Raw genomic sequence first — 25656 nt, forward strand, 5'->3', positions numbered from 1 at the left:
ATAGATATTTACTCTGTTGTGTGTATAGCATAAACATACCTTTATTTATATGAGCTACTGTGTTCTGCAGAAAAAGAATCTGACTAGCAATTTTTTAAATATTTAATTCTGCTCTACACTATTCTGGGAAATGTAACAGAACTAAAGGTTTGAAAATCCGCCAAGAAATCATTAGCAATCCGTGATAATTGGATTAGTTCATTATTGAGATCGGGATTTAAGAAAGTTGCATAATTATCTATTTGTTTAGTATTGAGGACAACCTGAATATGCTCTCTAAAAGCGATGACTTGAAGGAAAAGGTAAAAATGAAAAAAATAACTGTAGTGTGGATCGGAGTTTTCTCATCATGTTTTGGAGAGGATACAAGAACATCCAGCCATAGACTAAACAAAAATAATGATAATAATAATGATAATAATAATAATAATAATAATAATAATAATATTAATAATAATAATGATAATAATTATAATAATAATCATAATTTTAACATTTCTTACACTGAGTGTTAGAAATTGGCACAAATTGAAAGACTGGGTTTTTAGGATCCCAGTTCATATCGAGTGTAAAAGTCGATAATAAAAACTATAACCAACATTTTATTAAACATGAACAATTCCCAATTAAAAACTTTTTTCCGGAATCTAAATTATGAAAGAAGTTGTTTTTACATTAAACCCCTTCACCGTTTCCAAGCCAATGTCAGGTTTTTCATTTTCAAATTCCTGAATTTGAATCATTGTCGCGTTTTCGAGACAATCCCCATTTTACCGTTTTTCAGTATAATCCTCAATCCAGGACAAACTTTCAATTATTAAAAGATAAATTACTGAAAACAAAAATTATCTGATGACGACTAAATTAACTGCAAAGTGATTTTTGAAATCTTATTTCCCCAAATTATCTGTTGAATAAGAGAACAGAGTTGATTAAATTTCCATTATTCTAAATAAACAATTTCCCGATTTAATTCAAAGTTGACATTTTTTGTTTTAAAAAAATGGTTTAGTCATTTTTATTAAATGGATGGTGTTATTTTCTTCAACTCAGCTAGGATTTAAAGACAACTTTGCAGATTTGGCCTATTTCTTAAACTCAGTGTTATAAATGGACCAAGTGTTGGTTTTGGAACTAATTTCCACTGTAATAATTATGATAATAATGACATTAATGATAACAATGATAATAATGATAAATGTTTAGATATTGCCTGTAATGACTGAGTATCTGAGTGCTCTCCGAGCTAAGGATTCTACTCCTTACTCCAACCTCATCATGAATACAGACGCGGAGAAACAAATTCTGCTCAACATCCTACAGGAGAAGGACAACAAAGGGATAGAGGAGAAGGTTGCAGAGAAGGAGGAGGAGGATGAGGAGAAGGAGGAGTTTGAGGAGAAGGAGGAGAAGGAGGAAGATGAAGAGACTACTCTGACTAATATTGAAAAGGAAACAACCGTCCATCCTCTGATGGAGAGTGTCGGAGAAATTCAGGTGAAAAATTCATCCATATTTTTTTCTTATAAAGAAATTAAACTTCAACATTTTCAAAGCACCTTTATAAACGCAAAACAAACTTTTTGTATTGATGAAACGTATATGACATGGGGATTAAGTAAAACAGGGATTTAAAACATATTATTGCTAAGTTACAAAGAAAGATAAATAAAACCGTTTTTTTAATTTAATTCTAGACATTTTTTCCATGGCGTACCCCCCTTTTCCTCATTACAAGCAACTTAATAAAAAACCTATTTACAGAGAAGTGAAATTGTTTCTTTTGTATTATTAATGACGCTTTAGATGCAATGTCTAAAGGTTAGAAAAAGTTCAATGTTATCAAAAAATGAAAAAAACACAATAATTTCCGTTTTGAATTTCTAAAAAAATATTTTATTGGTGTTAGGTATTTTCCAATGGCGACTTCACAAGTGACAATTTCCCAAGGGGAAACTTCCCAAATTTGCAATTTCCCAAGCGACAACTTCCTAAAGGTTAGGATAGGCCTTCTGAGGCGCCACAGGCTGCAATGAGGGCCGAGCACTGCAGCCAGGATGAGCAAAAGGGCCTAGATGTGCAGCTAGAACATGCTAGAAGCCTAGATCTACGGCTATGACAGACTCATGGGAAGTTGCCACTTGGGAAATATCACATTAGGGAAATTGCCACTTGGGAAAATACCCTTGGGAAGTTGCCACTCGGAAAATGCCTTTGGAAAAGTACTTAACATAATTTGATTAAGGTTGAGGTGCATGCAACAGCAATTCACGAACAGCCGCAACCACAGATACGGATTGAGGTATTAATGGGACTAGTTCTAGTTTATAGCAGGGGGGCAGGATAATATCCACTTTTTACAATTGCACTTTATAAATCATATGGATTTTTTTAAACATAAAAATAAATATCTTTTAATAAAAGTAATGTTTTAAAAAATTATATTTTGGTATTTTTGCCCGCGCGGTAATAATTATATTTATTTAATAAAAATTAGGTACTCTTTGTTAATTTTGATTAAAAGGAACTTTTTTGCACTTAGGAGTCCCTGAAAACAGGGTTGGGAGGCTTTGAGTCATTCCCCGGCTCCTTCTTGAGCGAGCCATCCATCGAAGAAAGGCCTGCCATGAGCCACAACCAAGCTCACTTCATCTCACACTCAGCCTCATATACCATGAAGTAAGCTCAAACTTTTCTTACTTAATTTCTCACTCAATACATCGTGACAATCCAATAAAAGAAGTTGGAACAAGAAAAGAAGAAATAAACGAGACATTTTTAACCATTTCTTGCTGGAAAATAAAAGAAAACTAATAAGAGAAATATAATTATTCTATGCTTAATATATTCAGACGTATACATTGTATTCCTCTTAGATATCCGTCCTGATCAGACCCTACTAACTCTCAAATTTAAAAGTGCACAAATTGAATATCGAACTCGAGCGTTAAAAATTAACATCTGAATCATTGTTTCTTGTATTTATTTTTTGGACATGTCTAAATATTTTAAAAGATTTTCTGCAACTTTGTTACGATAGGATTTTAGAATTAAGTATGAACTTTAAAGTTTAAGTCACCTTCAAAATGTTGTTAACAACATTTCATTCTCATCATTCTAAAGGCTATATAACATATTTGATTTCATCGTGGTTTAATATATCAAAGTTCTATGGAGACCGTTTCACATGAGAACCCTTTAAACCTTCGACTGATCAAGAATGACGGACTTTTCTTTATTTTTCTACAAATGTCAGAAACGCTTAACAATGTTGATATTTTTTATTGCAGTCTGTTTTATACATTCGAATGTTTGTAAACCGTAATTGAGATAGAATATACAGATTTTCGAGGATATGTAACGTCAGCTGGGTAAAGTTTACACTGTACGCTATGGTGTACAGTCAATGTATTTGGCAACTTACACACTATTTTAGAGATAAACACACGAAAATCTCTGTCCTCAATGATCAGTGAATGGTTTAAAGTGTACCGCTTTAAATCGAGCATTAAGCTAAAAATATCATCATTGTTATAGCCTTTAAAAAACATGATTTAAAAAAATGAATTTTTCTAATATTTAATATGTGTTGAGCTCTTTATCTTTAGAAATCTAAAAAATAATCTTTAAGAATGAGAGAAATAAAGTTTTAAAATTTTGTTTAAAGATTCTTGAAGATTTTATTCTTAAAACTAATTTTTTTTTTTAAATCTCTTTTTATCAAGTTTAAATGATACTTTAAATCACAAATTACAGATATAAAATATGAATGGTTGGCGTTTTTGATTATTTTTACCTACAGCTTGCTTTTAAACTGATTTCAATAGTTGTATTTCAATTTTTTCCACAATATGTCTCACACACTGAGGATTAAATGTGTAAGGAACGGTATTTTTATTTTTTATAGAAATATATTAAACAGACATAAGAATAAATGATTTCTTGAAAATTTTTATAGTTTATAGTATTTATTTTCAAATACAAAGTAATAATGCATGATGGTTCAGCTTAAAATAAAACACGAAAAAAAATTATTATATGCCAATTGAAAATATGAAGTTTAATAATTTTGTTCTGATCGTTATTTGTTAAAACAGGCTATTCATAATGAAATCTCAACTGAATATACATTTATTGTGGATTTATAAGTAAATACTTAGTCAGCACTCAAATAATCAAAAAATTTTCAAGAATGCATTAATTGAACTTATAAATACATATTGATTCAGCAAAAGTAACAATGTATTCTTGTTGACTGTAGTAGACTTTGACATCCACCATTAGCAAAGGGTGTAAATTAAAAATTGGAGACATCTAAAAAAAGGCAAAAACTTGCTGATCAACCTGTTTTTATGTTAACTTAACCTTTATTCTTTTCAATGACCTTTCCCAGTTTTAGGAATTTTATTAATAGAGAGGTACATTTATTTTGTTTAGAACAGTGCCATATTAAACCATTGTCTGTTAAAGGATTACATGGATATTCTAATTTTATAGATCAATATTTAGTGCCTGGAAACTGCAAGCTATACTTGAATGAAGTGTACACTGTAAATTAAGTCTCACGGAACTCAATTTTCTGCTGTAGAATAAAGAAATCATACGTCCTCCTTGCTTGGATAAAAGTCTATTGGCACCGTTCTGAATCGGACATGCCATCACTGCAAATGACGAATCACCTAAAAATTACTACAACAATTTCTTTTTCAATTTTTTTACTTTCAGACATACCAGGAAGACCGACCACAACTCTCTTTATGTTGTGAGTATGCTCGGAGTCGGAATCATGGTTGTTGTCGTCTTCGGTATCATTCTGCGCAGGCGCGGCTCAGAGAACAGTTCGCATGATGGTTTCATTCAGGTAAATGGAGGCAGTTTTTAATACGTTATACCGTTAAAAAAATTCTGTTTTTGGTTTTTAAAAGTTTCAGTTTTTTGTCACTTTTATGCAACAATCAAGGATTCTTTTCCACTTTTGACAGGAACAAAGAACTAAAGGAATCATGACTAAAACAAAAATATATGTTTTAAAAAATGTGGATATACAATTTGAATTCAACTTTGATGTGGTTTGAACCAACATCAACACCAACATTTTTAAGCCAAACCTTAAATGCTTTTTTGCAGATTTTCAAAGTTTTTGCCAGCGATTGAAATTTACAAAAATAATTGCAAAATTGGATTGTGAAGCTCTTGGTTTAGAAATAAGATGGACGATAGAGCAGCAGAATGTCCCACATGGAGGTTGGACTGCCTTTTTAAACCAGAAATATTTCTGAGGCAGTTTGATATGATTCTAAGAAATACAGTGGGCAAAAAATGGAGAGGGTCAATTGAGTTAACGCCGACAATCACTTTAAATAGGGGAAAAGGTAAAAGCAGCAATTTTTACTTTTGTTTAATCAATTTGATTCACTAGGTTGATACTGAGGGTAGTCCTGAGGAGTATGCAGTATCTAGTATGCAGATGACTGGATATGAAAACCCAACCTACAAATACTTTGAAACCTCCACATAAAGGAACCAACTTTAATAATTATAAGGGAATGTGGAATTGACGACTGTTAGAAATAAATAAAGATGTTAAATATGCCACACCAATCTGGATCTATGTGTTTTCCCCGGGTCGATTAACTAAATATATGTTGTTTATAAGGATCTGTTTAGTGTTTGTCTAGTTCACCCCTGGGATTCCTTCCATTTTCTTCAGACTCTTTAAAAACATTAAACATTTGCCACGATTTACATTTTAGGCCAGGAAGACATGAACAAAAATGAAAAATTACCCAATTCTGGATAAAACTTTTTTTACCACTTTTTAAAAATTTATTCCGCATTTTTTAATTTGGTGGATTTTCTAATCTTGTCCATTTTACTTTTTAAATATGAATTTAACTAAGCTTGTTCTTACAAATAGTTTAAAATTAAATATACAAAAATTAAATTAAAATTAAACATTCAGGGGGGAAAAATAACTTTCCAACCCCTATCAGAGTTTAAAATTTTGCCTTAAAATGTTAAATTTGGTTTGGTAGGAAAATGGCGGATACAAAATGGCTGCCTTGAGTACCAACTACAGACGGCATCCATATTGGATTGAGGTTCGAGGAATCTAAACTAAGCTATTTATTAGAATGACAAGTTATTGTTAAACTATTTGCACCATCATAGAAATTCGCACTAATTATTCAACACTTTAAATCTAAAAAAAGAAATTAAACATAATTAAACAAAATATTCAACCAAATAAATCTAGAATAAAAAAACAGATTGAGAAATAAGCTAATAGGTGTCGTAATTGGTGTCTATTCTTACTGTTCATATTAAATTTGACAATACTCAAAAAATCCCCAAGCATATCTGAAAAAGTATCATTTTATCAATTGAAAATATCAGATTGTGATAAACCAAAATAAAATAGTTTATATTTGTCCAAATATGAAGTGTTAAACATGTTGCTACGTCAGAAATAAGTCTGCAACCAGATTTCAAAAGTTTTGTATCAATTGAAAATTTCAAAAATTCACTTTCACTTGCACATCAGGAATTTTAGAAAATTTATTAAATGTATTTAAAGATAAATAAATGGATGTTGTATATCGTGGATTTACTCGAAGAAAAAAATTGGCAAATATGTCTTTGAACTAAACAAAATGCCCACCGGTAAGGACCGTTCATAGATTAAAAAAAATGGCGCAATAATTTCCAAAATTCAAAAGTATGTAATTTGTAATGAATTATGTATAGTTTTGATTATTTTCTTAAAAACTCAGATTGACATCAAATTAAATAAAAGAATGAGGTTCAGCGTTATAAATTGTAAAATAAATGTGTTAAGATTTTTGTCCATAATAATTATTCTGGTATAAATATACTTTTTTATAGAAACTTCTTTATTATAATTCGAGAGAGATATAAACAGATTATTAAAGGATGTTTATTATTAGGATAAATTTATAATTAGCCACAGATGTGTACTTACTTTATGTCGATGTTAACATTTCTTTTAAAAAGATGATTTTTTAAATTCCAGAAAAAAGTCTAAAACTTTAGGAAGGGCATCGTCGTGAATTATAAAAAAGTTGGAATCATCAGAAATCTAGGGTTTCAACTCGATCAAGAAAACAACTGTTCGCACATTTTACGCAAGTTTGCTCGTGGTTTGCATATTTTGATTTGTGCAAAATTCCTCTAATTCAAAAGTATGTATTCTAGAACTAATTTCCGCTATCGTTTTACGCAAAACTTTATGATAACGAAGTCAAACCTTATAGAAATCTAACGTATAGAAACCGCTACGTATAGCAACAAGGCGTATTTCTCGGGAGAACATTTTTTATATTTTTGAGAAATTAAATAATAGGTGTAAAGTAGATATAATTTTCATAAATCCTTTTATTTAAATGGTAAAACGGAATTTTATGAAATCATATTAGCATTACTAGAGAACTTTTTTTATACTTTTAAGAATTTTTTTCTAAAAAGAAAACTGTAGATAGCATTTTTATAAAATATTTTTTAATAGTAACACGCAATTTTATGTATAACCATTTAATCATTCATTTATGTTGTCAGTACATAATAAACTCTGGGGGACCTTAAACACAATAGAGAGCAGTACAAATGTACATATTAAACTATTTTGCTCCTTTAATGTCTAGGTTATGTTAGAAAAAATAGAAATTATGATAATGATAATAATAAGCTACAATGTTTTACAAAAATGTTTAATATCTCAAAAATATAAAAAATGTTCTCCCGGAAAATACGCCTTGTTGCTATACGTAGCTGTTTCTATACGTTTGATTTCTATAAGGTTTGACTTCTATGATAACAAATTGTGCAAAACTTATTCCGATCCGTAATTTTATGTGAAATTCTGAACAATAGAGAACAAAGAGGAGAGAGAGGGGGGTTGAGGAGGTGGAGGGGGGGGGATAAATGACGTCAATAGCTCCAGATTTGTATCTGTGTGAGATTTAGTTGTTTATTGAACATACATATTGGATTGTATGAAGGGAGTGCTATAATAAACCTTAAAGCTTGAATAGGCAATCTTGATTTCAGATTTCAGATGGAAAATTGTAAATGATTGTTCAATATGAGTAGAACTAAGGAGAGAGGGGTAAGAGGGGAGGGGTTTGTTCACATTTACTGTGACGTAGCAGTAGAAAGATCACAATTGAAGGTCGTCTTTAACCGTTAACAAAATTTGTGGCATTTATTTGTAAACCTAATTTTTAAAGTAAAATCCTACCTGTAAAAGAAGGTTGACAAATGAAATCTGCAAATAATTTTAAAGATCAAAGACGACAAATAAGTCGTCTTTCGACTGTCAAGTTTCGTGGGACACCCTGTATCGCGAGAGCTCGGAACCAGTTCTAGTTTATTGTAAACAATAACTAAAATAGTATACAAGTCAACATTTTGCTAAGCTGTCTCTAAAACAGGGTTACTCACAAAGAATGAGACTTCAAAGACGACTGTACGGAATTTATATTATTAATTTAACCTGCATAGTGTAGATCACAGTTTTTTTATCCTTTCTGATAGTTTTCCCCCTTAAAATTGGTCATTTCGATGGGTGTGATTGAGACAGAAAGCGATGTCATGTTGATTGTTGGGTTACAAGTATGGAACCAAGGATGTAATGCAAGGAAAGTTATTTCAGAAGTGCACACATCTTTTGTACTGTCTCTGGGCGCTAATGTAAACACAAGACGGATCCAACTTTCACATAAAAAAATCAATGAAATATTCTGGTCATAGGAAACTATTATGTGAATTATCAAAATTTAATGTATTTAACCTCCTCTGATAATAAACGAACACTGATGCATCTATTCTTGTTTACAAAGTTTAGTTAGACAGTTTAAACATTTTGGCAAAAAAACTACAGACTTTTGATCTAAATACTTATTTAAAATTGAGTTTTGACATATATTTCATGTTTTGGTTAGTGTACAACTTCTTACACTGTACAGATATGTACAAATATACAACTTAGAATTGAATTAAATTCCTTTTAACCTTGAAAAATAGACGAATATTTACCGAAAATATAATGTTGAAAAAAATGCATAATTTTGATATTAAATTATTAAGTTTAAGGTTGTTAAAGGGGCTTTATTGGTATATTCAAGTGATACTTTATTTATTGAGTGGTATATCACATTCACAAAGGTACTTTTTAAACTTTTATCAATTATGATTCATAAATCTGCAAAACACTCTTATAAAGAACAACAACTAAAAAGAATTAATTTTCAGATAGAAAGACTATCTCATTTACCAGTGATTAACCTAAGTTTTAAAGCGTACCATTGTGAATCATATATGACATCCTTAAAATGCAGGATCACTTGAAACTACGTTTACAGTCCTTTTTAGCGCATCAATATTAACCTGGGCGACATCAGAACATGCTTTATGAGGTAAACAATTATATTCACTAGATTTTGACACTTAATTCACTAGATTTGTATGTACACTGTACACATATTTAATGGGAAGCACAACTTTCACTCTTATCTATATGTACAACGGCCGCACGTGTGCATTGTACCATCTATATGACTGAACAAATATGTACACTTAAAAGTCTAATAAACTATCATGGAGAAAATTCAAGTTTTTAGCACTAAAAATTGGCAGGAAAGATCAGTGTAAAATGTAATTTTTGCAAAGTTTTTGCAAGTTTTCAATCATTTTAACAATCGGTTTGTTTTGGTTGGGGTCGGGTTAGTTTCTCTTTTTCTTTAACTTCTTGTCCTTCTTGATCTTGTATTTTCTGTTCCTCTGGTTCAACTGAATATTTTTAGTTTTATTTTCTACTTTAATTCAATGTTTATTTATCATTTTATTATTTTTATAAGACAGCTGACAAAATTTTACTTTAAATAATGATGTTCTTTAAGTTAAACCTAATATATTGCAATTTTAGTTAAGGATAATTTTTTTTTTTTATAGAATAATTAAATCTTTAACCTTCATCGTCGAATTCTAAAATCTCAGAAATGGATCGAACTGGAAGCCGTACATGGGATCGCCTAGAAATAGAAAAACGTTTTATTTCAGACTGATTCAATTTGATCCCACCACTAGTTCTCGTACGTTAGCTTTTATGCGTTGCCATCTTTTTTTAAATCCTTTTTATAATTAATACAAATGATAGAATGGTCGGATGCAAAACAAGCAGAAACTAAAAGGCGATTTTAAAAAATTCTAAAATTTTGAAAAATTTGAAACCTGGGAGTCTCCAGCTCCTCCTGGGTATCTCCGTTCTCCGTCTTCAACCCATTGACGAGATTCCGCTGCTCCGTGCTAGAGTTTATACTCCGCTGTTTAGCGAATATTTTATTGTTCTGAATCTCCTGTTGACAAGAAATCATTTTTAGAAATAAAAAAAAAAAAAATTCAATGATTTACAAAAATTAATGCAAAATCGGTAATGGACAAAATATTTAAATGGTGAACAAGCACAAGAAACATGGGAATCAGAGACGTTTTATTTAAATGACAAAAAAAGTGTATTAAAACATTGCACATACATGTGTGTTTCCAAAATTGGCATTTAAATTTTTTCAATTAAAGATTTAAATTAAGGCAAGTTGTTGTCCATTTGAAGGTTCAAAAATGGCATACCACATTTTTGAACTTCTTAGACTAAATGTCGTCCATGTATAATTGTTTTAAATTTTGATACTACAAAAATTGCTAAAAAAGTCGTCAATTGATTCGCTTATTTATATTGATCTGTATTGATTACATTATTTACCTGTATCCAGATAGGACTGGAGAACCTCGGAACCGAACTCTCGTTCTCATCCGACTCATCTGATAGGTTTGGTTCCTCCGGAGCCAGTAATCTATCCAGCTCCGGCTCTGGCTCCGTTCTATCCTCCCGGAGGTTCTCATTGTTGTCTGTATTACAGGGTTTAGAATCAACTAGCTCGGGGTCCTTTTTCTCTGTTTTATTTTTCCTAAAACATATTCACAGTGATTTAATTGTCAACTTTGATTATTTCACAACAATTTAGATGTCCCAACTTTTGGAATTTATTTTGCCAGAATAAATCTATAATACCTATCATGTATGTAAAAAGAAATCTGCTCATAATGAAAAAGTGAGTCAACTGTTTTTTTTAAGATCAAGCACTTTATCACTTCATAATCAAAAGTTTAACCGTGGGTCTCATTCAAAAGTTCGATGATTAAATATACGGTTTTGAGGTAATAATTTTCGACTTAGTTTTGTATACCCGTTAAATGTTTTATCTTTCTGTTTCTTATTTATACTTTATATAATTGTGCAGTGTTCTCCTTTAAATAAAAGTTTGACGGTCAATGTTTTACGGATTAAATCTAATTTACAAGAATGCTATTAGCCTGATGTTAAAATCTCAAAATATGTTAAAATGGTTTAACTAAATGGACCAATTTTAATTTGTGTGCAGTTTAACCCAGTATTTCGGACATATCTAAAGAATTTGTAAAATGTAGTCTTGAATATTTTTCAATGGTGTTTAACTCTGAGAATCATATAACAAAGGATTATACCTAAATCACAGAAATTGTAAATAAAAAGTTTTAAAGAGCTTCAAATAACTTTTTGATAAAAAAACTAATAACTAAAGATCAAGGTTGCCCCACAGAAGTATAAATTAAGATTTATGAAAATAGGCGCAAAGCACCAGAGATTTCAAGTAACAATAAAAACGGATTTAGATATTTCAATGTTTTAAACCCAACCTTATATATGCATAAATCAAACTTAGCATGGATAAACACATTTAATCTTGAATAGTGGGGTTGGGGNATACATATCCAACGCCTAGTGAACATGTTATTTTTTGTTTAAACCTGTTTCTACAGCAGAGACAGACAACCAGGATGATAAGAAGGAGAAGGATTGCTCCTATACCTGCAGCTATACCTAGATATTAAAGGGACTGTTAACATAATTTCAACTGACTCTTCATCTATATTCAATAGCGTGTTCGATTCATAACTGTGCCCTTTAAACCTAAACGTTGTCAAAAATTATAGAGTAATTCCTATTTTTCCATTTCAAAACTGATTATTTTCAATTAAAGTTATCTTCTTGATTATTAATCTCATGAATGGCTACAGGATACCGTTGTGAATCGGCCATATAGTTTCACCTGTAAATACGTTGACAGTTCCTTAAAGATAAAATATAACTTAAATTCTTCAAATTTATCTTCAAGCAAAAACGCTGCATTTAAATTCTATATTTCAGCATTTTACAATTTTCTCAGCTATTTTATCACAAATCTACAATTTAGTGCTTTGCATAATTCAATATGTTGGAGGGGACAACTACATTCTGCAATCTGCATCGGTTTTTAAAGCAAATAAACTGTGTTCATCGAGTTCTGCAAAAACTATTTACAGTATTGCAAGAGTCTGTTTACTGTACTGCAAATTTGTTTACTGAACTTCAATGTTTGTTAACTGTACTGCAAGGCTTGTTTACTGTGATGCAAAAACAGTTTAATTTTCTGCAAGAGCAGTTTACTGCAATAACTGTTTATTGTACTATAACTTGCAAGTTTTTGTGCACTGAACTGCAGAAACAGTTTACTGTACTATAGAAACTGTTCACTAAACTGCAAGGTATTATTTCCAATAAAGCAAAACTGTTCACTGTACTGCAAGGTATTGTTTACTGTACTGCAAGGTATTGTTTACTGTACTGCAAGGTATTGTTTACTGTACTGCAAGGTATTGTTTACTGTACTGTAAGATATTATTTACCTATGAGTATATCATCAGAAAGTCCCAGAACCATAACTGTTGGTGGAAGAGTAGTGTTTTCTACTTTCTTTAATGTCGTCGTTTCAGTAACAGTTGTGCTACTTGAACTGAAATATGGAAATTTTTTCAATTTGCAACAAAAATATGATTAGAGTTAACGAAATTACTTCAGGACTGTGGTTTTTATGCATACAGTGCATCTAACACACACTCCACTCCGAGCCAGTACAACATGTACTGTTTTTGCATCCTGTTGTACTGTCCAGTCTGGACTATTCAGCACGTTTTACGTAACAACTGTAGCCTGTGTACATATTATTTATAAATCTAAATTTGTATTAATATCTCTCCCAGAAACTGCAGTACATTACTTTGTAAACAAAGTTAAGGGGTTTACTTTACCAACCTTATTGATGAAAATGTGGTTGTTTTTGTTGTTGTTGTTGTTGTCGTCGTTGTTGTTGTTGTTGTTGTTGTTGTTGTTGTTGTTGTTGGTCTTTGTATGCATTCAGGACTTATCGGCTCATCTAAGTATAGATTTTTATATTGAAAATGTTTTCTAGTATTGGAAAATATTCCATTTTAGACAATTATTAGGTGTTGAGTTCAATTTGTTATGATTTAACTTTATTTTCATTTTTTCCATCCTAGGCAATATATTCAGAATATTTTAAATTTGTTCCCAGGAATTCTGTGTTCAATGAAGTGGAAATTTGATTAAAATTGTTTGTTAGAATTTTACACTTAAAAGATTGTTCGCCAAAATATGAAAGGTTAGTGTTTTGTCAATCTTTTCTATCATTTATGAATTGTATCTATATAATAAAACAAGACATTCTTATATATATATATGTTGCCGATAGCTGGCCAAACGGGTGAACCGATTGGGCTAAATTATTCTGTTGACACGTACTCATGGGTGGCCGGGAGGTGTCATAGGCTAAAAAATCGTTTTTTTAACCATTTTTTTCTTCAAAATTTCTTTTTCAAATTTTTTTTCCACGGGTAACGCCGGGCCCTTCAGCTAGTTTGTATATATTTTGCTTGTATGTCTAAAAAATATCGAAATTAATTATTAATAAATTAATGCACCAATTTAAACAGAAAAATCCGCATTTTTAAAAGACTTTTTTGTAAATACCAACATGAAAAAAATGCCAACAGAAAGAGGAACTTTTTAAAGTTAAAAATGTAAATAGAAAATATATAATCTATCTATATGCCAAGCGGTCTTAACTTCTGCATGAAAAATAGCTAATCTAAAAGTATTTACGCCTTTTTAAAAAAAAACAGGTTACTCATATTTTCTATATCTCTTATTGAACGAGAAGTATTTAGTAGCTCAAGGAACCGGATTTAATGAATGCGAGAAGTAGTTGAACCATGTACCAACGGTTCAACCAGTTCTCGATTGTGCGGCGAGTTAACCACGTCTTGCTATTGATTAAATGACTTAATTCATTAGATAACAAACGGTACGGATTAGTGCGATCTGAGAGGATTAAAATACCTTATTTATTTTTAAGATTAAAAAAAATTTATCGGAAATATTTCGAATTGAAAGATGGCTAATTTTGGATAGTGCCGTGCACTGTTCATATATTTCTATATAGTTATGCATTATGTATAATGAAAATAAGTTAAAAATATTCAAAATTTCTAAAAACTATCTCAGTACCTAGCAATCTATTACAGCTTATATACACCTTTTTGCCATCTTTTGCTGACACGACCTGAAAAATAAGTTTATAATTTTAAATAATATTAAAAAAACATGGCTATGGTCAACGTTTATTAACTTGAAAAGGGAATAATTAAGTAAAAGCTTATCTCGTATTTATATAAATAAAATGTCTAACCTTTATAACGTTTATATTGAATTCATTGTTAATAACTGCAACCTCCTCTACTCCCTCAACCTCGATGGAACTGAAACAAGAAATTATGAAAATTGCAGTCTTTCCATGTTTTTTCAATTATCATAATAAAGGTTGGACCAATCGGACTTAAATTTTTTGTGAACACTCATGATGGGATGCCAAGGGTAAAAAAATTCAAAATTATTTTTTTTTCAAAATTTGTTTTTCTTCAAAATTATATTTTTTTCCACGGGCAACGCGGCTCTTCATCTAGTTATTTTTTTTAAGTTGTTTTTCTTTTTACAATATAAAATAATAAAGTTTTCATTCTCTAATGGAAACCATTAAAACTCATTGCACATTAATATCCAAGGAGAACACATTAATTACCGTAATTACTTTAATTGGTTTGCAACAATAATGATCTTGGTCATCTTATAGAAGGGAGGGGGGGGACTAATAGAAATTTTTTTATTTCTAAGGCTCTAAAATTATTTAAAAACGTTTTGAATGTTCTATATTTTTTACCAGTGTCTACAATGAGAGCCATAAAATATCGGAATTCTCGTTTTATTCTATCTATCTATTCTTATTGCAAAAAAAGTTTAACAATGAACAAAACTTAAAACCCTCTGCTGCCAAAACGCTGCAATACATTTTGAGGTTAATAATGCTAAAATCTGCAACATTGTCCAACATTATTTGTTGCACTTTTTCCTTACAAGAAAATATTTAATTTTCATTTCTTTTTTTCAAACTGGTTTTTTAGTTGAAAAATAAGATTTAAAAGATTAACTTTCATTAGTTTATCATCAACATGTGTTTTTAGCATGTTTGTTTATAAAACATAATAATTTGAATTTGTCAGAAATTAATAATCTTTTATTTGAGAAACTTTTAAATCATTAATGCATAAGAAAATTAGGGAGGGATGGATTTAGTTTTTGATAATTAACACCCACCTAGCTCTGTAGTCTATATAGACAGCTAGATTTTAAATAAAATTGAAATGAATAAAAAAATGTGTTGAAATAAATCTAATTTGATAGAAAGAAAGATAAATAAATGATTAAAGACCTTTAACCTTTATCTAAATATGAATCTAAATTGATCAAAATATATCAAATAAACTACAAAATTATGAATTAAAAATAAATTAAGCTGAAAAAGGTAGAATGAATTTAATTTGAATTTGGCTTCTGTTTTTAGTACAGTGTTCTTACGAAAATAATCAATTAAAAAAACGTTTGCATCAAAATAGTTTTTTTTAAAAGAGAGAGTTTCTTTCTAAAGTTAACATTTTTATCATTGGCATAAATCACATGTTAAAAGTAACGTAATTTTTGTTTACATTTTTGCTGACTTATACATTTATCTTCTTGAACCGAAGTATACTTTAAATATATCGAATCTGAATTCCCATGAATTTATTACATGAAACTTCTTAATTGATTGATTGACTATTGTTAACTTCCATGTGCATTTAATGGCGAGCATCTCAAATGTTTATAGATGGTCCAAAATTATATATTGTATTAATTTCACCAGTTAAATGAAGGTCTTCTGCATTTGCTATTTAGTTTTTTTGTTGAACTTTTTTCATGTTTTGTATTTAGTATATCTTTGCATAATCACCACCTTTACCCAACATCACTTTCCTTCCTTTTACGCCTTATATCCCCCTTCCTTCCCCCTCCTTACCCTTNCTTCCCCTCAGCCCTATTCTCCTTTCCCCCCTTTCCTTTATTAACATTTATTCAATAATTTATTTTTCAATTCCCCACTACCCTGAGTTCTACCATTTAAATACAAATCAATACACATCTTTATTTTTAAAATTTAAATTATTACTACTTTTACTACCTTCTATTTACCTCACATAAAGCTAATGTGAAAAATAAGGCATTTTATACATACAGCCCCCTTTTCCCCCTTACCCCTATATTATTTATTACCTCTCCTGTGCCCTGGTAAAGGTTGAGTCCCTGATCTCCAGGTTCCTGGTGTTGTGAATTGAGAAGGAGCTGGTGGAGATGAACCCGAACCTGGAACTCGAGATCAAAACCTTCTTCACATTAATAGCACTAATCTAAAAAGTAATAGAGATTAAAAAACTGTTGTATCTTAAATCTGTTCATAATGTGTTCAGACTTCTGCCACCGTGCAATTTAACTAAGTAAAGGACACAGTCATACTTAATTTCAATCATTTAATAATTTTTTAAATTGTAATTCTGCAAAAACTGAACTCTTCCGTGTTCTTAGAATGATATCTTTCTGCTTTTGCAACAATAGAAGTTACATTTTTTTAGAATGAGTAAAACACTTTGATGGATTTTATTGATTACATGGATTATATCATTTTTCATAGAGTGTACATTGCCCCCTGCCCCCCCCCCCCTCACTAAAGCTCTCTAAGGATAGGTACTATAGGTAGAGCTGTATAGACCTAGGACTGGTTTTATATTCATGCATTTTCAGGCACAGAGCAGAAAGAAGACTATACAATATACATTACTTATTAACTCAAGCCAAAACTAAACTAATTTTCTTATAAACAACAAAAGAGTTTTTTTTATAAATTTTGTTCGATAGTTTTCTCTTAAATATGAATATGGTTGAAAAACAACATGATTGCGTCACAAAATAAAGATATTACGTATTGCGTAGGTTTGGCTCGACTGTTTGGACTGTAGAGGTAAATACTAAATATTTATGGACTATGAAGTGTAAGCTTCAGACAGACGAGTGGGGGGGAGGCACTCCTTAGATTCAGGGATTCGATTCTTGATATTTTTTCAAATTTGAAAATAATTTTGCAACTTTTTGTGTCTTAAATTAGATGATAAATATGTTGATTAAAGAAAACATTTCAAGAAAGCAAAAAAAACCTTATGAATCCTTAATTTTGCACTTTACGTAGTAAAAAACATTTTATATATCTCTTAAAATCTTGCATTAGTAAAAAAATCATTTCCTGAAGAGTTATAGAAAAGAGAAACAGTTTCAAAATCCTAAAATTTCAAATCAAACACGTTATTTTTGGTAAAATGGCAAACTCATAGAGGAGTTATGAGGGTGTATATATAACAAGCAAAAATAATTCGTATATTTTCTGAACCTTTATTATACACGCTTAAATACTTAGAGCAATCCCTTTCAAATCAATTAAGAAATCTGATTCATCTGATTATTAGATTTCAGCTGCAGGCTAAGTATGTCAATGGTTTAATAACCAGGTTCAAATTCCAGTATTAGAGATTTAATAAAGGTCATTTTAAGAATCCTGAAAAATATATAAAACCAAAAATAGCAATAAATCAATAATTGTTTATCAAAATTTCAACTTATTTCAAAAAAAGTTGTTCAAAGAGGCAAAAAAAAACTTTAATTTAATCGGTGTAATAATGAAAACACAACATGATAATTTAGAACTAAAAAACATAATCGGTAATACATATGTTGAATACATTAAACATCAATCATATTTTGTGTAATGCTTTAATATCAATTGTAATATGCTTCTTTATTTATTAAAGGGACTGTGTTGTAATTTCAAAGCTGAAAATTACGCCTACAGTTTCTTTAACCTTTAAAAAAGTTTGAAACAAAAATATGAAAATGTAATTCATTCTTGATGAGACGAAGTTTTTAAGGGTACCGTTGTGTATAGGACATGCCATTCTTTCAATAAAAGGTCACATGAAATTACGTTTACAGTCCCTTTAATCATTGTAATAAAGATTAGACAACATGATATTTCAGAATATAAAACTTCAGTGGCCATAAATATGTCAAATACGTCAAACAACATCAGTCATAATCTGTATGTTTTTTCCAACATAGTTGATGCATTTAATTTGCTCCTTTTTTGTTAAAAATAAAAGAATAAACGCGTGAACTTGACAATATTGTAAAATACACTGCACAAAGGAATTTATCAAAGAATTTGCAATTCCAAAAATGTTTTTCACTTTTTAGAAAATCTAAAAATGTTAGAATTATTTCAAAATTGTTTAAATTATACTATCGCGATTCGTAATACTCCGGGTTACCCACAAAGAATGAGCCAGCAAAGACGACTTAAAACTCTTAAAATATGACTTTTCAAAGATTAAATTAAGTCTTCTGCCTTGAATGTGGCCTTGAAATATCTTATTTAATGATTTGGCAAAGAAAAAAAAGGAGTTTTTAGTTTCAGGTATATGGTGTCATTGAGATAAGGAAATAGACAGTTTAAATTCTGTACAGTCGTCTCTGAAGTCTCGTCCTCTGTGGGTAACCATGTATGATTTTCATATTAGTAAAAATATTTATTTAGATTTTTAAAATACATTATTAAATCCATCCAACATTGCACAAAACTGTTTTCGTATTCCAAGAAGTGTAAAGATGTTCTACAAAAAGTTATTTCACGATTGGTATGCTTAACTTATTCTATCCTAATTTGCTTTTATTCAATTTAAAAAAACATGTTTGACATAACTGTATCATACTCGCGCGCACTGCATAGTGTCTCAAAGTTTATTTAGGTTTTCAAAAACGTTTTAGAATGTTTCGTAATATTTTTATGTTAGTGCATGTAATTTGCTTCTTTTTTGTTAAAACTAAAAAAAATGTTAAACCATGTTCTACATCACTTATCACACTCACACTCTCACGAAACACAGCTAGTGCACAAAAGAATTTATCAAAGATTAAATGTTTCTAAAAACGTTTGTCAATATTTTAAGCAAAATTCTTATTAAGATCATCATGTTAAGTTCTCTTATCCTAATTTGCTTTTTTCTTCAGTTAAAATTTAAATAAAAAATATATCACTGTATGCTTTCAAACACCATGCACAAAAGAATTTCTCAAAGATTAGAAAGGTTTCTAAAAAAAAATTTTGAACGTTTTATAAAATTTATTTCAGAATTGTCATGTTTTATACGTTCTCTTATTGATGGCCGGGGACTAACTGTATTTTATCGGATAAAATATGATAGATTCCTGTTACTCTGTGCCTGAACTCATTCCAGGACTTTCTACGATATCTTGACATATTTAGGCCTAGGCTCGTTTTTTCAATGATAAGAAAAACATGAAAATCTTCTTTAAAAAGTAATAAGTTTTTTTACGTGTAGTGTATTTTTGGAAATACTAGCATTATACAATCTTTTTTAAATGAAAGGAAGTGCGGTTGATAATAATTAACTTTGTAAAAGCATACATTGTGTAGCTAATAACGATTGGGAAAAAATAACATTTAACACATTTTTGAGATCCAAGCAAGGAAAAGCATAGCAGATAATGAATAAAAAATAACATTATCTGAAAAAATTATCTGAATCTGTAGCTATGCAATTTTTTCAGATGTGATCATGTGAGAGTGTTGTTTTTGAAGATTGGAATTCAATGTCGTCTTTTCTTTAATCAAGTAATAATTGTTTCTTAATTTGAAGAAAATTATAAAAAAAAAGTCTTTTAAATTACAAAACGGGAACTTTTTCATTAGAAGGTTCGGAAAATTGTGATTTTCTGAATCATTGATTATTATCAACGGAGAACCTGCAGACGGGACGGGGGCGGATACAAGATTAAAAAAGTATGAAGCTGTCCAGACACAGACAGGGTCAGGACGGATGATATATTTGTAGTTTGTGACGAGTTTAGGGAAAGCTATAAATGACCCTTTAATCTTTTATTGACAGATGAATCCGCCCTTGGCCAATAAAGTACTGCAGAGATCTACGTAGTACTTGGGCCAAAGAAATAGTGGGTTTTAGTTGAGAGTGCGCAAGAAATGTCAATCATCGTACTGTACCTGTACCTGTACCTGTACCTGTACCTGTACCTGTACCTGTACCTGTACCTGTACCTGTACCTGTACCTGTATAGGATCTGGTATATTGACCCTCTTGAAGTGTACTGTCTCAACATTACTAAAGTTAAAGCTGATATTCTGCCGGCCGGTCAATTCAGGGTCAAGGTCAACCAGGTCTAGGGTCACCTTACCAGAGTTCCTGGAGATACAGAGATATAGAACATTAATATTTTTACCGATCTAATTCAATAATTAATAGGTATCACCCTAACCCTCTGTTTTGTCCTCAGTAAACTGTTTTTCAAACATTGTTGACGCATTTTGTAGGTCATTCTTAAGAATTAGAACAAAATGTGTGTTTGTTAGATAAAGTAAAACATTCCTAATTTATTTTTTGTACATTTCGCATTTTGCACAGTATAAAAGCATGCATAATTTATTATATTTGTTCTGAACAAATAAATACAATTTTCTATTCTATAGAAAATATATCTTTTTACTTTTTTACTTCATCTTTGAGTCATGACTATCCTGACTGGTTTATTTTGCTGAACTAGTATTTTTTATCCAATTATACTTTCTAAAGATTAATCAAATCACACAAGCCTTCAAAAGAAAGAGCCGAAGGGGAGTAGAGGGGGGGGGTGAAGAAGGTTGGAGGCAGTAAAGGGTGAGGGGGGGGGTAGAGATGAAGATAGCTTTTTTTAAATCAAAGTTGTCTTACCTAAAGGATGCTCAACATATACATAAATCTGGAAGATTAATCGAATATTAAAACTATAAGAAAAATTTATAAAAGTGATAACTGAAAAGGGTTCAATTAATGAAAGGAACTAAGGATCAGAAAAGGTATACTGAAAGGAACCAAGGATTAGGAAAGGAATACAGAAAGGGATTACCTGATTAGGAAAGGTACACTGAAAGGAACTAAGGATCATGAACGGTATTCTGAAAGGAATTACCTCATACAGAAAGGTATGCTGAATGGAAGTAAGGATAAGGAAAGGTATACTGTGAGGAACTAAAGATCAGGAAAGGTATATATATACTGAAAGAAAATACCTGATAAGGAATAGTAAACTGAAAGGATTTACCTGATTATGAAAGATATAATGATAGGAATTACTTGATTAGGAAAGGTATAATGAAAGGAATTACCTGAATAGGAAAAGTATACTGAAAGGAATTACCTGATTAGGAAAGGTATACTGAAGCAATTACCTGATTAGGAAAGGTATGCTGAAAGGAATTACTTGATTAGGAAAGGTAAACTGAAAGGAATAACCTGATTAGGAAAGGTATACTGAAGGGAATTGCCTGATTAGGAAAGGTATACTGAAGGAATTACCTGATTAGGAAAGGTATACTGAAAGGAATTACCTGATAAGGAATAGTATACTGAAAGGAATTACCTGATTAGGAAAGGTATACTGAAAGGAAATACCTGATAAGGAATAGTTTACTGAAAGGAATTGCCTGATTAGGAAAGGTATACTGAAAGGAAATACCTGATAAGGGATAGTTTACTGAAAGAAATTACCTGATTAGGAAAGGTATACTGAAAGGAAATACCTGATAAGGAATAGTTTACTGAAAGGAATTGCCTGATTAGGAAAGGTATACTGAAAGGAAATACCTGATAAGGGATAGTTTACTGAAAGAAATTACCTGATTAGGAAAGGTATACGGAAAGGAAATACCTGATAAGGAATAGTTTACTGAAGGGAATTACCTGATTAGGAAAGGTATACTGAAAGGAATTACCTGATTAGGAAAGGTATACTTGAAGGAATTACCTGATTATGAAAGATATAATGAAAGGAATTACCTGATAAGGAAAGGTATACTGAAAGGAATTACCTGATTAGGAAAGGTATACTTGAAGGAATTACCTGATTAGGAAAGGTATACTGAAAGGAATTACCTGATAAGGAAAGGTCTAATGAAAGTAATTACCTGATAAGGAAAGGTATACTGAAAGGAATTACCTGATTAGGAAAGGTATACTTGAAGGATCAACTCCGAATAGATCTATACTCAGCAGAAGATCTGGACAGTTTTGTATCTGTACATGGCGAACCTGAAATAATGTACAAATATTTACTCAAATATGTACAACTTGTATTGTACATTGTATATGTGAATATTCAAATATGTACAACTTATGTTTAAAAATGTGCACTGTAAAATGTGTATACTAAACAGCACTGAAAAAAAAGAGCACACTATACACTGTATACATGTATATTGCAAGTAAATATTTAGTTACATACAAGTTTACAATTTAATATTTTAAATGTTACTAAAAAATGAATCCTCCCAATTTTATCGGATTATTCAAAACTCAGAGCTATAAACAAGTACAATAGTCGAGAGTACAACAAAAGAAAGGGGGATAGAATTTGTTCACAGTTTACTATGCCAGATGAATAGATTACGAATGACTTGGCGAAGGGATGATTAAAAAGAATAATGAAAGGATGAATGAATAAATAGATGAATAAATGAATAGATGAATAATAGAATAAATGAAGACACGAATAAATGAATAGACGAATAAATGAATAGGTGAATAGATGAAATGGTGAAAGGCAGGATAGATAATTATATGAATAGATGAATATATGAAATGGTGAAAGGCAGGATGAATATTGAATGGATGAATAGATGAAAGGGTGAAAGGCAGGATGAATATTGAATATATGAATAGATGAAATGGTGAAAGGCAGAATGAATATTGAATGGATAAATAGAACTACTGTATCCAAGCAACTGCTTTGTACACTATGATTACAAATTATTACAACCATAAATTATATTTTAATCTTTAGATTTGCATACAATGAATAAACATTAACCTTTTCCACCGTAACAAAATTAGAACAACCATAAAACTGCTCTTTCAACTCTTTCTCATAGACTTCCTGGATTCACCCCTTCCCTCCCAGACCCCCTTCCCCTCAGCCCTATTCTCCTTTCCCCCCTTTCCAGGGGAGGGGCGGGTGGAAAAGGGAGGGGGCTGGTATAAAAAGGGGGGGTAGAGAATAGATAGGGAGGGGAATGGAAGTATAATTGCCCTAATTACTACAATTTTGAGCTAAACTCAGATCTCGCAATAACATCTTATTTAATTCTATGCAGTGCAAAATTACTCAAAAAAAAATTTAACTGAATATAAACTTCAACAAAAATCTATAATGTAAAAATGTTTTATTTTCTGAAATTGTTGAAAAATATTTTGCACTGGTGAGATTTGGTGCCCGGAGCGATAATATTAAGAAGAATGAAGAATGAAGATAGCGCTCAAAACATTCAAAATATTTACACGGACCAATTACAAGAGTCGAAATATAATGATTGAGTGAGATAGGAATTGTATATTTAACGGGTAAGTTAATGCCTATGTATTGTTTAACACAAAAAGGAGGCAAAAAGTAATTTTGTGATATTTAGAATTTACTATTTTACATGTTTTGATATGTTGAGAAGCTATGTGGGTATATCGATATCCTCCCCCTCCCCATCCCTCCCTCCCTCCCTCCCCCGAAATCATTGATTTGTTCCATTTAAAGAGTTACATGATCGATTCCCTTTAACCTTTTTCGGAGCAAAAACTATAGAGAAAAACTACTTTTATATCACTTTATTCTGTTTATCCCTGTATTCCCCTAAGAAGTGTATGTAGGTTCCCAAGCTAGTTTTTAAATTAAACTACTTTTATATCACTTTATTCTGTTTATCCCTGTATTCCCCTAAGAAGTGTATGTTGGTGTCTTTATCTCTTGCAAAACACCTGGATTCCCGGCACGTTTCCCGTTCCTCATTTCTTATTTGACATTTTTAGTAGAGAAGTCAGCTTACGATAATTTTGTTCAAAATTTTGACAGGGTTCCAAAGATTGCATGTATTATATGGGCGTTAACAAAATTATGACCTAAACCTGGAAACATGGAAAATACATAAATTCTAGACCAAAACTTTACAGCTTTATAATTTGTCATTTTGTTTATATTTTTACTGCTCCAGGACATGTGTAGAAGAATTTTAACAACTGCTATAGGCATATTCACATTTTCACAAGCTTTCAGGAATTTTTTTCAAGAAAAATAATCGAAACATATTTGAAATATCTTTTGCCAAACTTTTCATGAAACGGACTGTCCACGGAATTCCATTTGACCCCAATTTTCTGCACGGAAAAGTGTTTCATTCTGACAATTCTCGCAGGTCACTTTGAGTTATGAGAGAGTCACAATTGAAAATAATTAATTTTTGAGAAAACAAAATGAATAATTTCATGGTGCGAGACTCTAGAAATGGTGTTTTTTTTTACAGTTTTTTTTTACATCCCCCCCCACCCCATCTTGATAAAAGCTCCGCCCTCCCCTCCAGCTACAAGACAGCACGGATAATATATATTTATTACAATTTGTCAAATATCTGAAATTTTTGCCTGGATTTAAGGACACTTGTTTGACAAGACAAATCTTCCAGGAGAAACAGAGAATTTTAGCAACAAATATAAAAGATAAAAACAAAGGTTAAAGGAACTGTAGACCAAATTTTCAAAGTGGCATATCCAAAAAACTTTGCCTGACCCAAGGTAATAAGGCAAGGAAAGTTAATTGCTGTTGCGTATTCTCTGCGTACATAATGAAACCAGTTTTCTCTGGGCAGTGTTTGTAAACAAGAATAGATGTATCAATGTTTGTTTAGTATCCGAAGAAGATAAAAGCATTTAATTTTGATAATTCACATGATAGCTTCCTATGACCAGAATATTTCATTGATTATTTTTTTTTGTGATAATGGATCCCATGTCAGACTGTGACATCCATCTTGTGTTTACTTTACCACCCAGAGACAGTACTCTGCACTGTACAAAAAATGAGTACACCTCTGAAATAACTATCTTTGCATTTTAATTCTTAGACTTTTTTTGATTATTTTCAAATACAGTTTCTCTGTTAAAGAGTCTGGCAGATCATTGTTGCAGAGACAACAAAGGACATTTTCAAATTCAACGACGATAGCTTCCGAATTTGTACTCAGAAAAAGGTTTATATGGTACCGTTGTGAATCGGACATGCCAATCCTTATCAAATTTATGTTTTCAAACCGTGTCTCCTACCTCTGTTCCAAAAAATTATGCTCAGTTCCTTAAAAATTTAATTTTGAGAAGAAGAATGTTTTGTTCTTCAAGATGTTTATC

The 25656-nt window shown here is 30.9% G+C and overlaps 2 protein-coding genes across 3 annotated transcripts in view; one reads left to right on the forward strand and one right to left on the reverse strand.

Annotated features, from left to right (window-relative positions):
* LOC111714978 (amyloid-beta-like protein) overlaps positions 1-6624 on the forward strand; it is a 25830-nt gene extending 19206 nt beyond the window's left edge. For both annotated transcript variants that reach the window (XM_023490205.1, XM_023490206.1), the window contains exons 11-17: positions 251-302; positions 1207-1497; positions 2246-2302; positions 2543-2679; positions 4726-4861; positions 5420-5520; positions 6036-6624. In XM_023490205.1, the coding sequence (XP_023345973.1) occupies positions 251-302; positions 1207-1497; positions 2246-2302; positions 2543-2679; positions 4726-4861; positions 5420-5518 (772 nt within the window). In that variant the 3' untranslated portion in view covers positions 5519-5520; positions 6036-6624. The remainder of the gene's footprint in view (positions 1-250; positions 303-1206; positions 1498-2245; positions 2303-2542; positions 2680-4725; positions 4862-5419; positions 5521-6035) is intronic.
* Positions 6625-8926: 2302 nt separating this feature from the next.
* LOC111714980 (probable protein phosphatase DDB_G0282105) lies at positions 8927-22524 on the reverse strand (the record flags this gene model as incomplete). Its single annotated transcript, XM_023490207.1, is given in 12 exon segments — positions 8927-9807; positions 9988-10049; positions 10249-10373; positions 10778-10982; positions 11863-11935; positions 12781-12887; positions 13187-13307; positions 14459-14513; positions 14640-14709; positions 16595-16728; positions 20511-20643; positions 22433-22524. Coding segments are annotated over 12 exon segments (1275 nt in total), but the record flags the coding sequence as incomplete, so codon positions are not given.
* Positions 22525-25656: the final 3132 nt, after the last annotated feature.

The sequence above is a fragment of the Eurytemora carolleeae genome, unplaced genomic scaffold (assembly GCF_000591075.1).
Source record: "Eurytemora carolleeae unplaced genomic scaffold, Eaff_2.0 scaffold1681, whole genome shotgun sequence".
Classification (NCBI taxonomy): Eukaryota; Metazoa; Arthropoda; class Copepoda; order Calanoida; family Temoridae; genus Eurytemora; species Eurytemora carolleeae.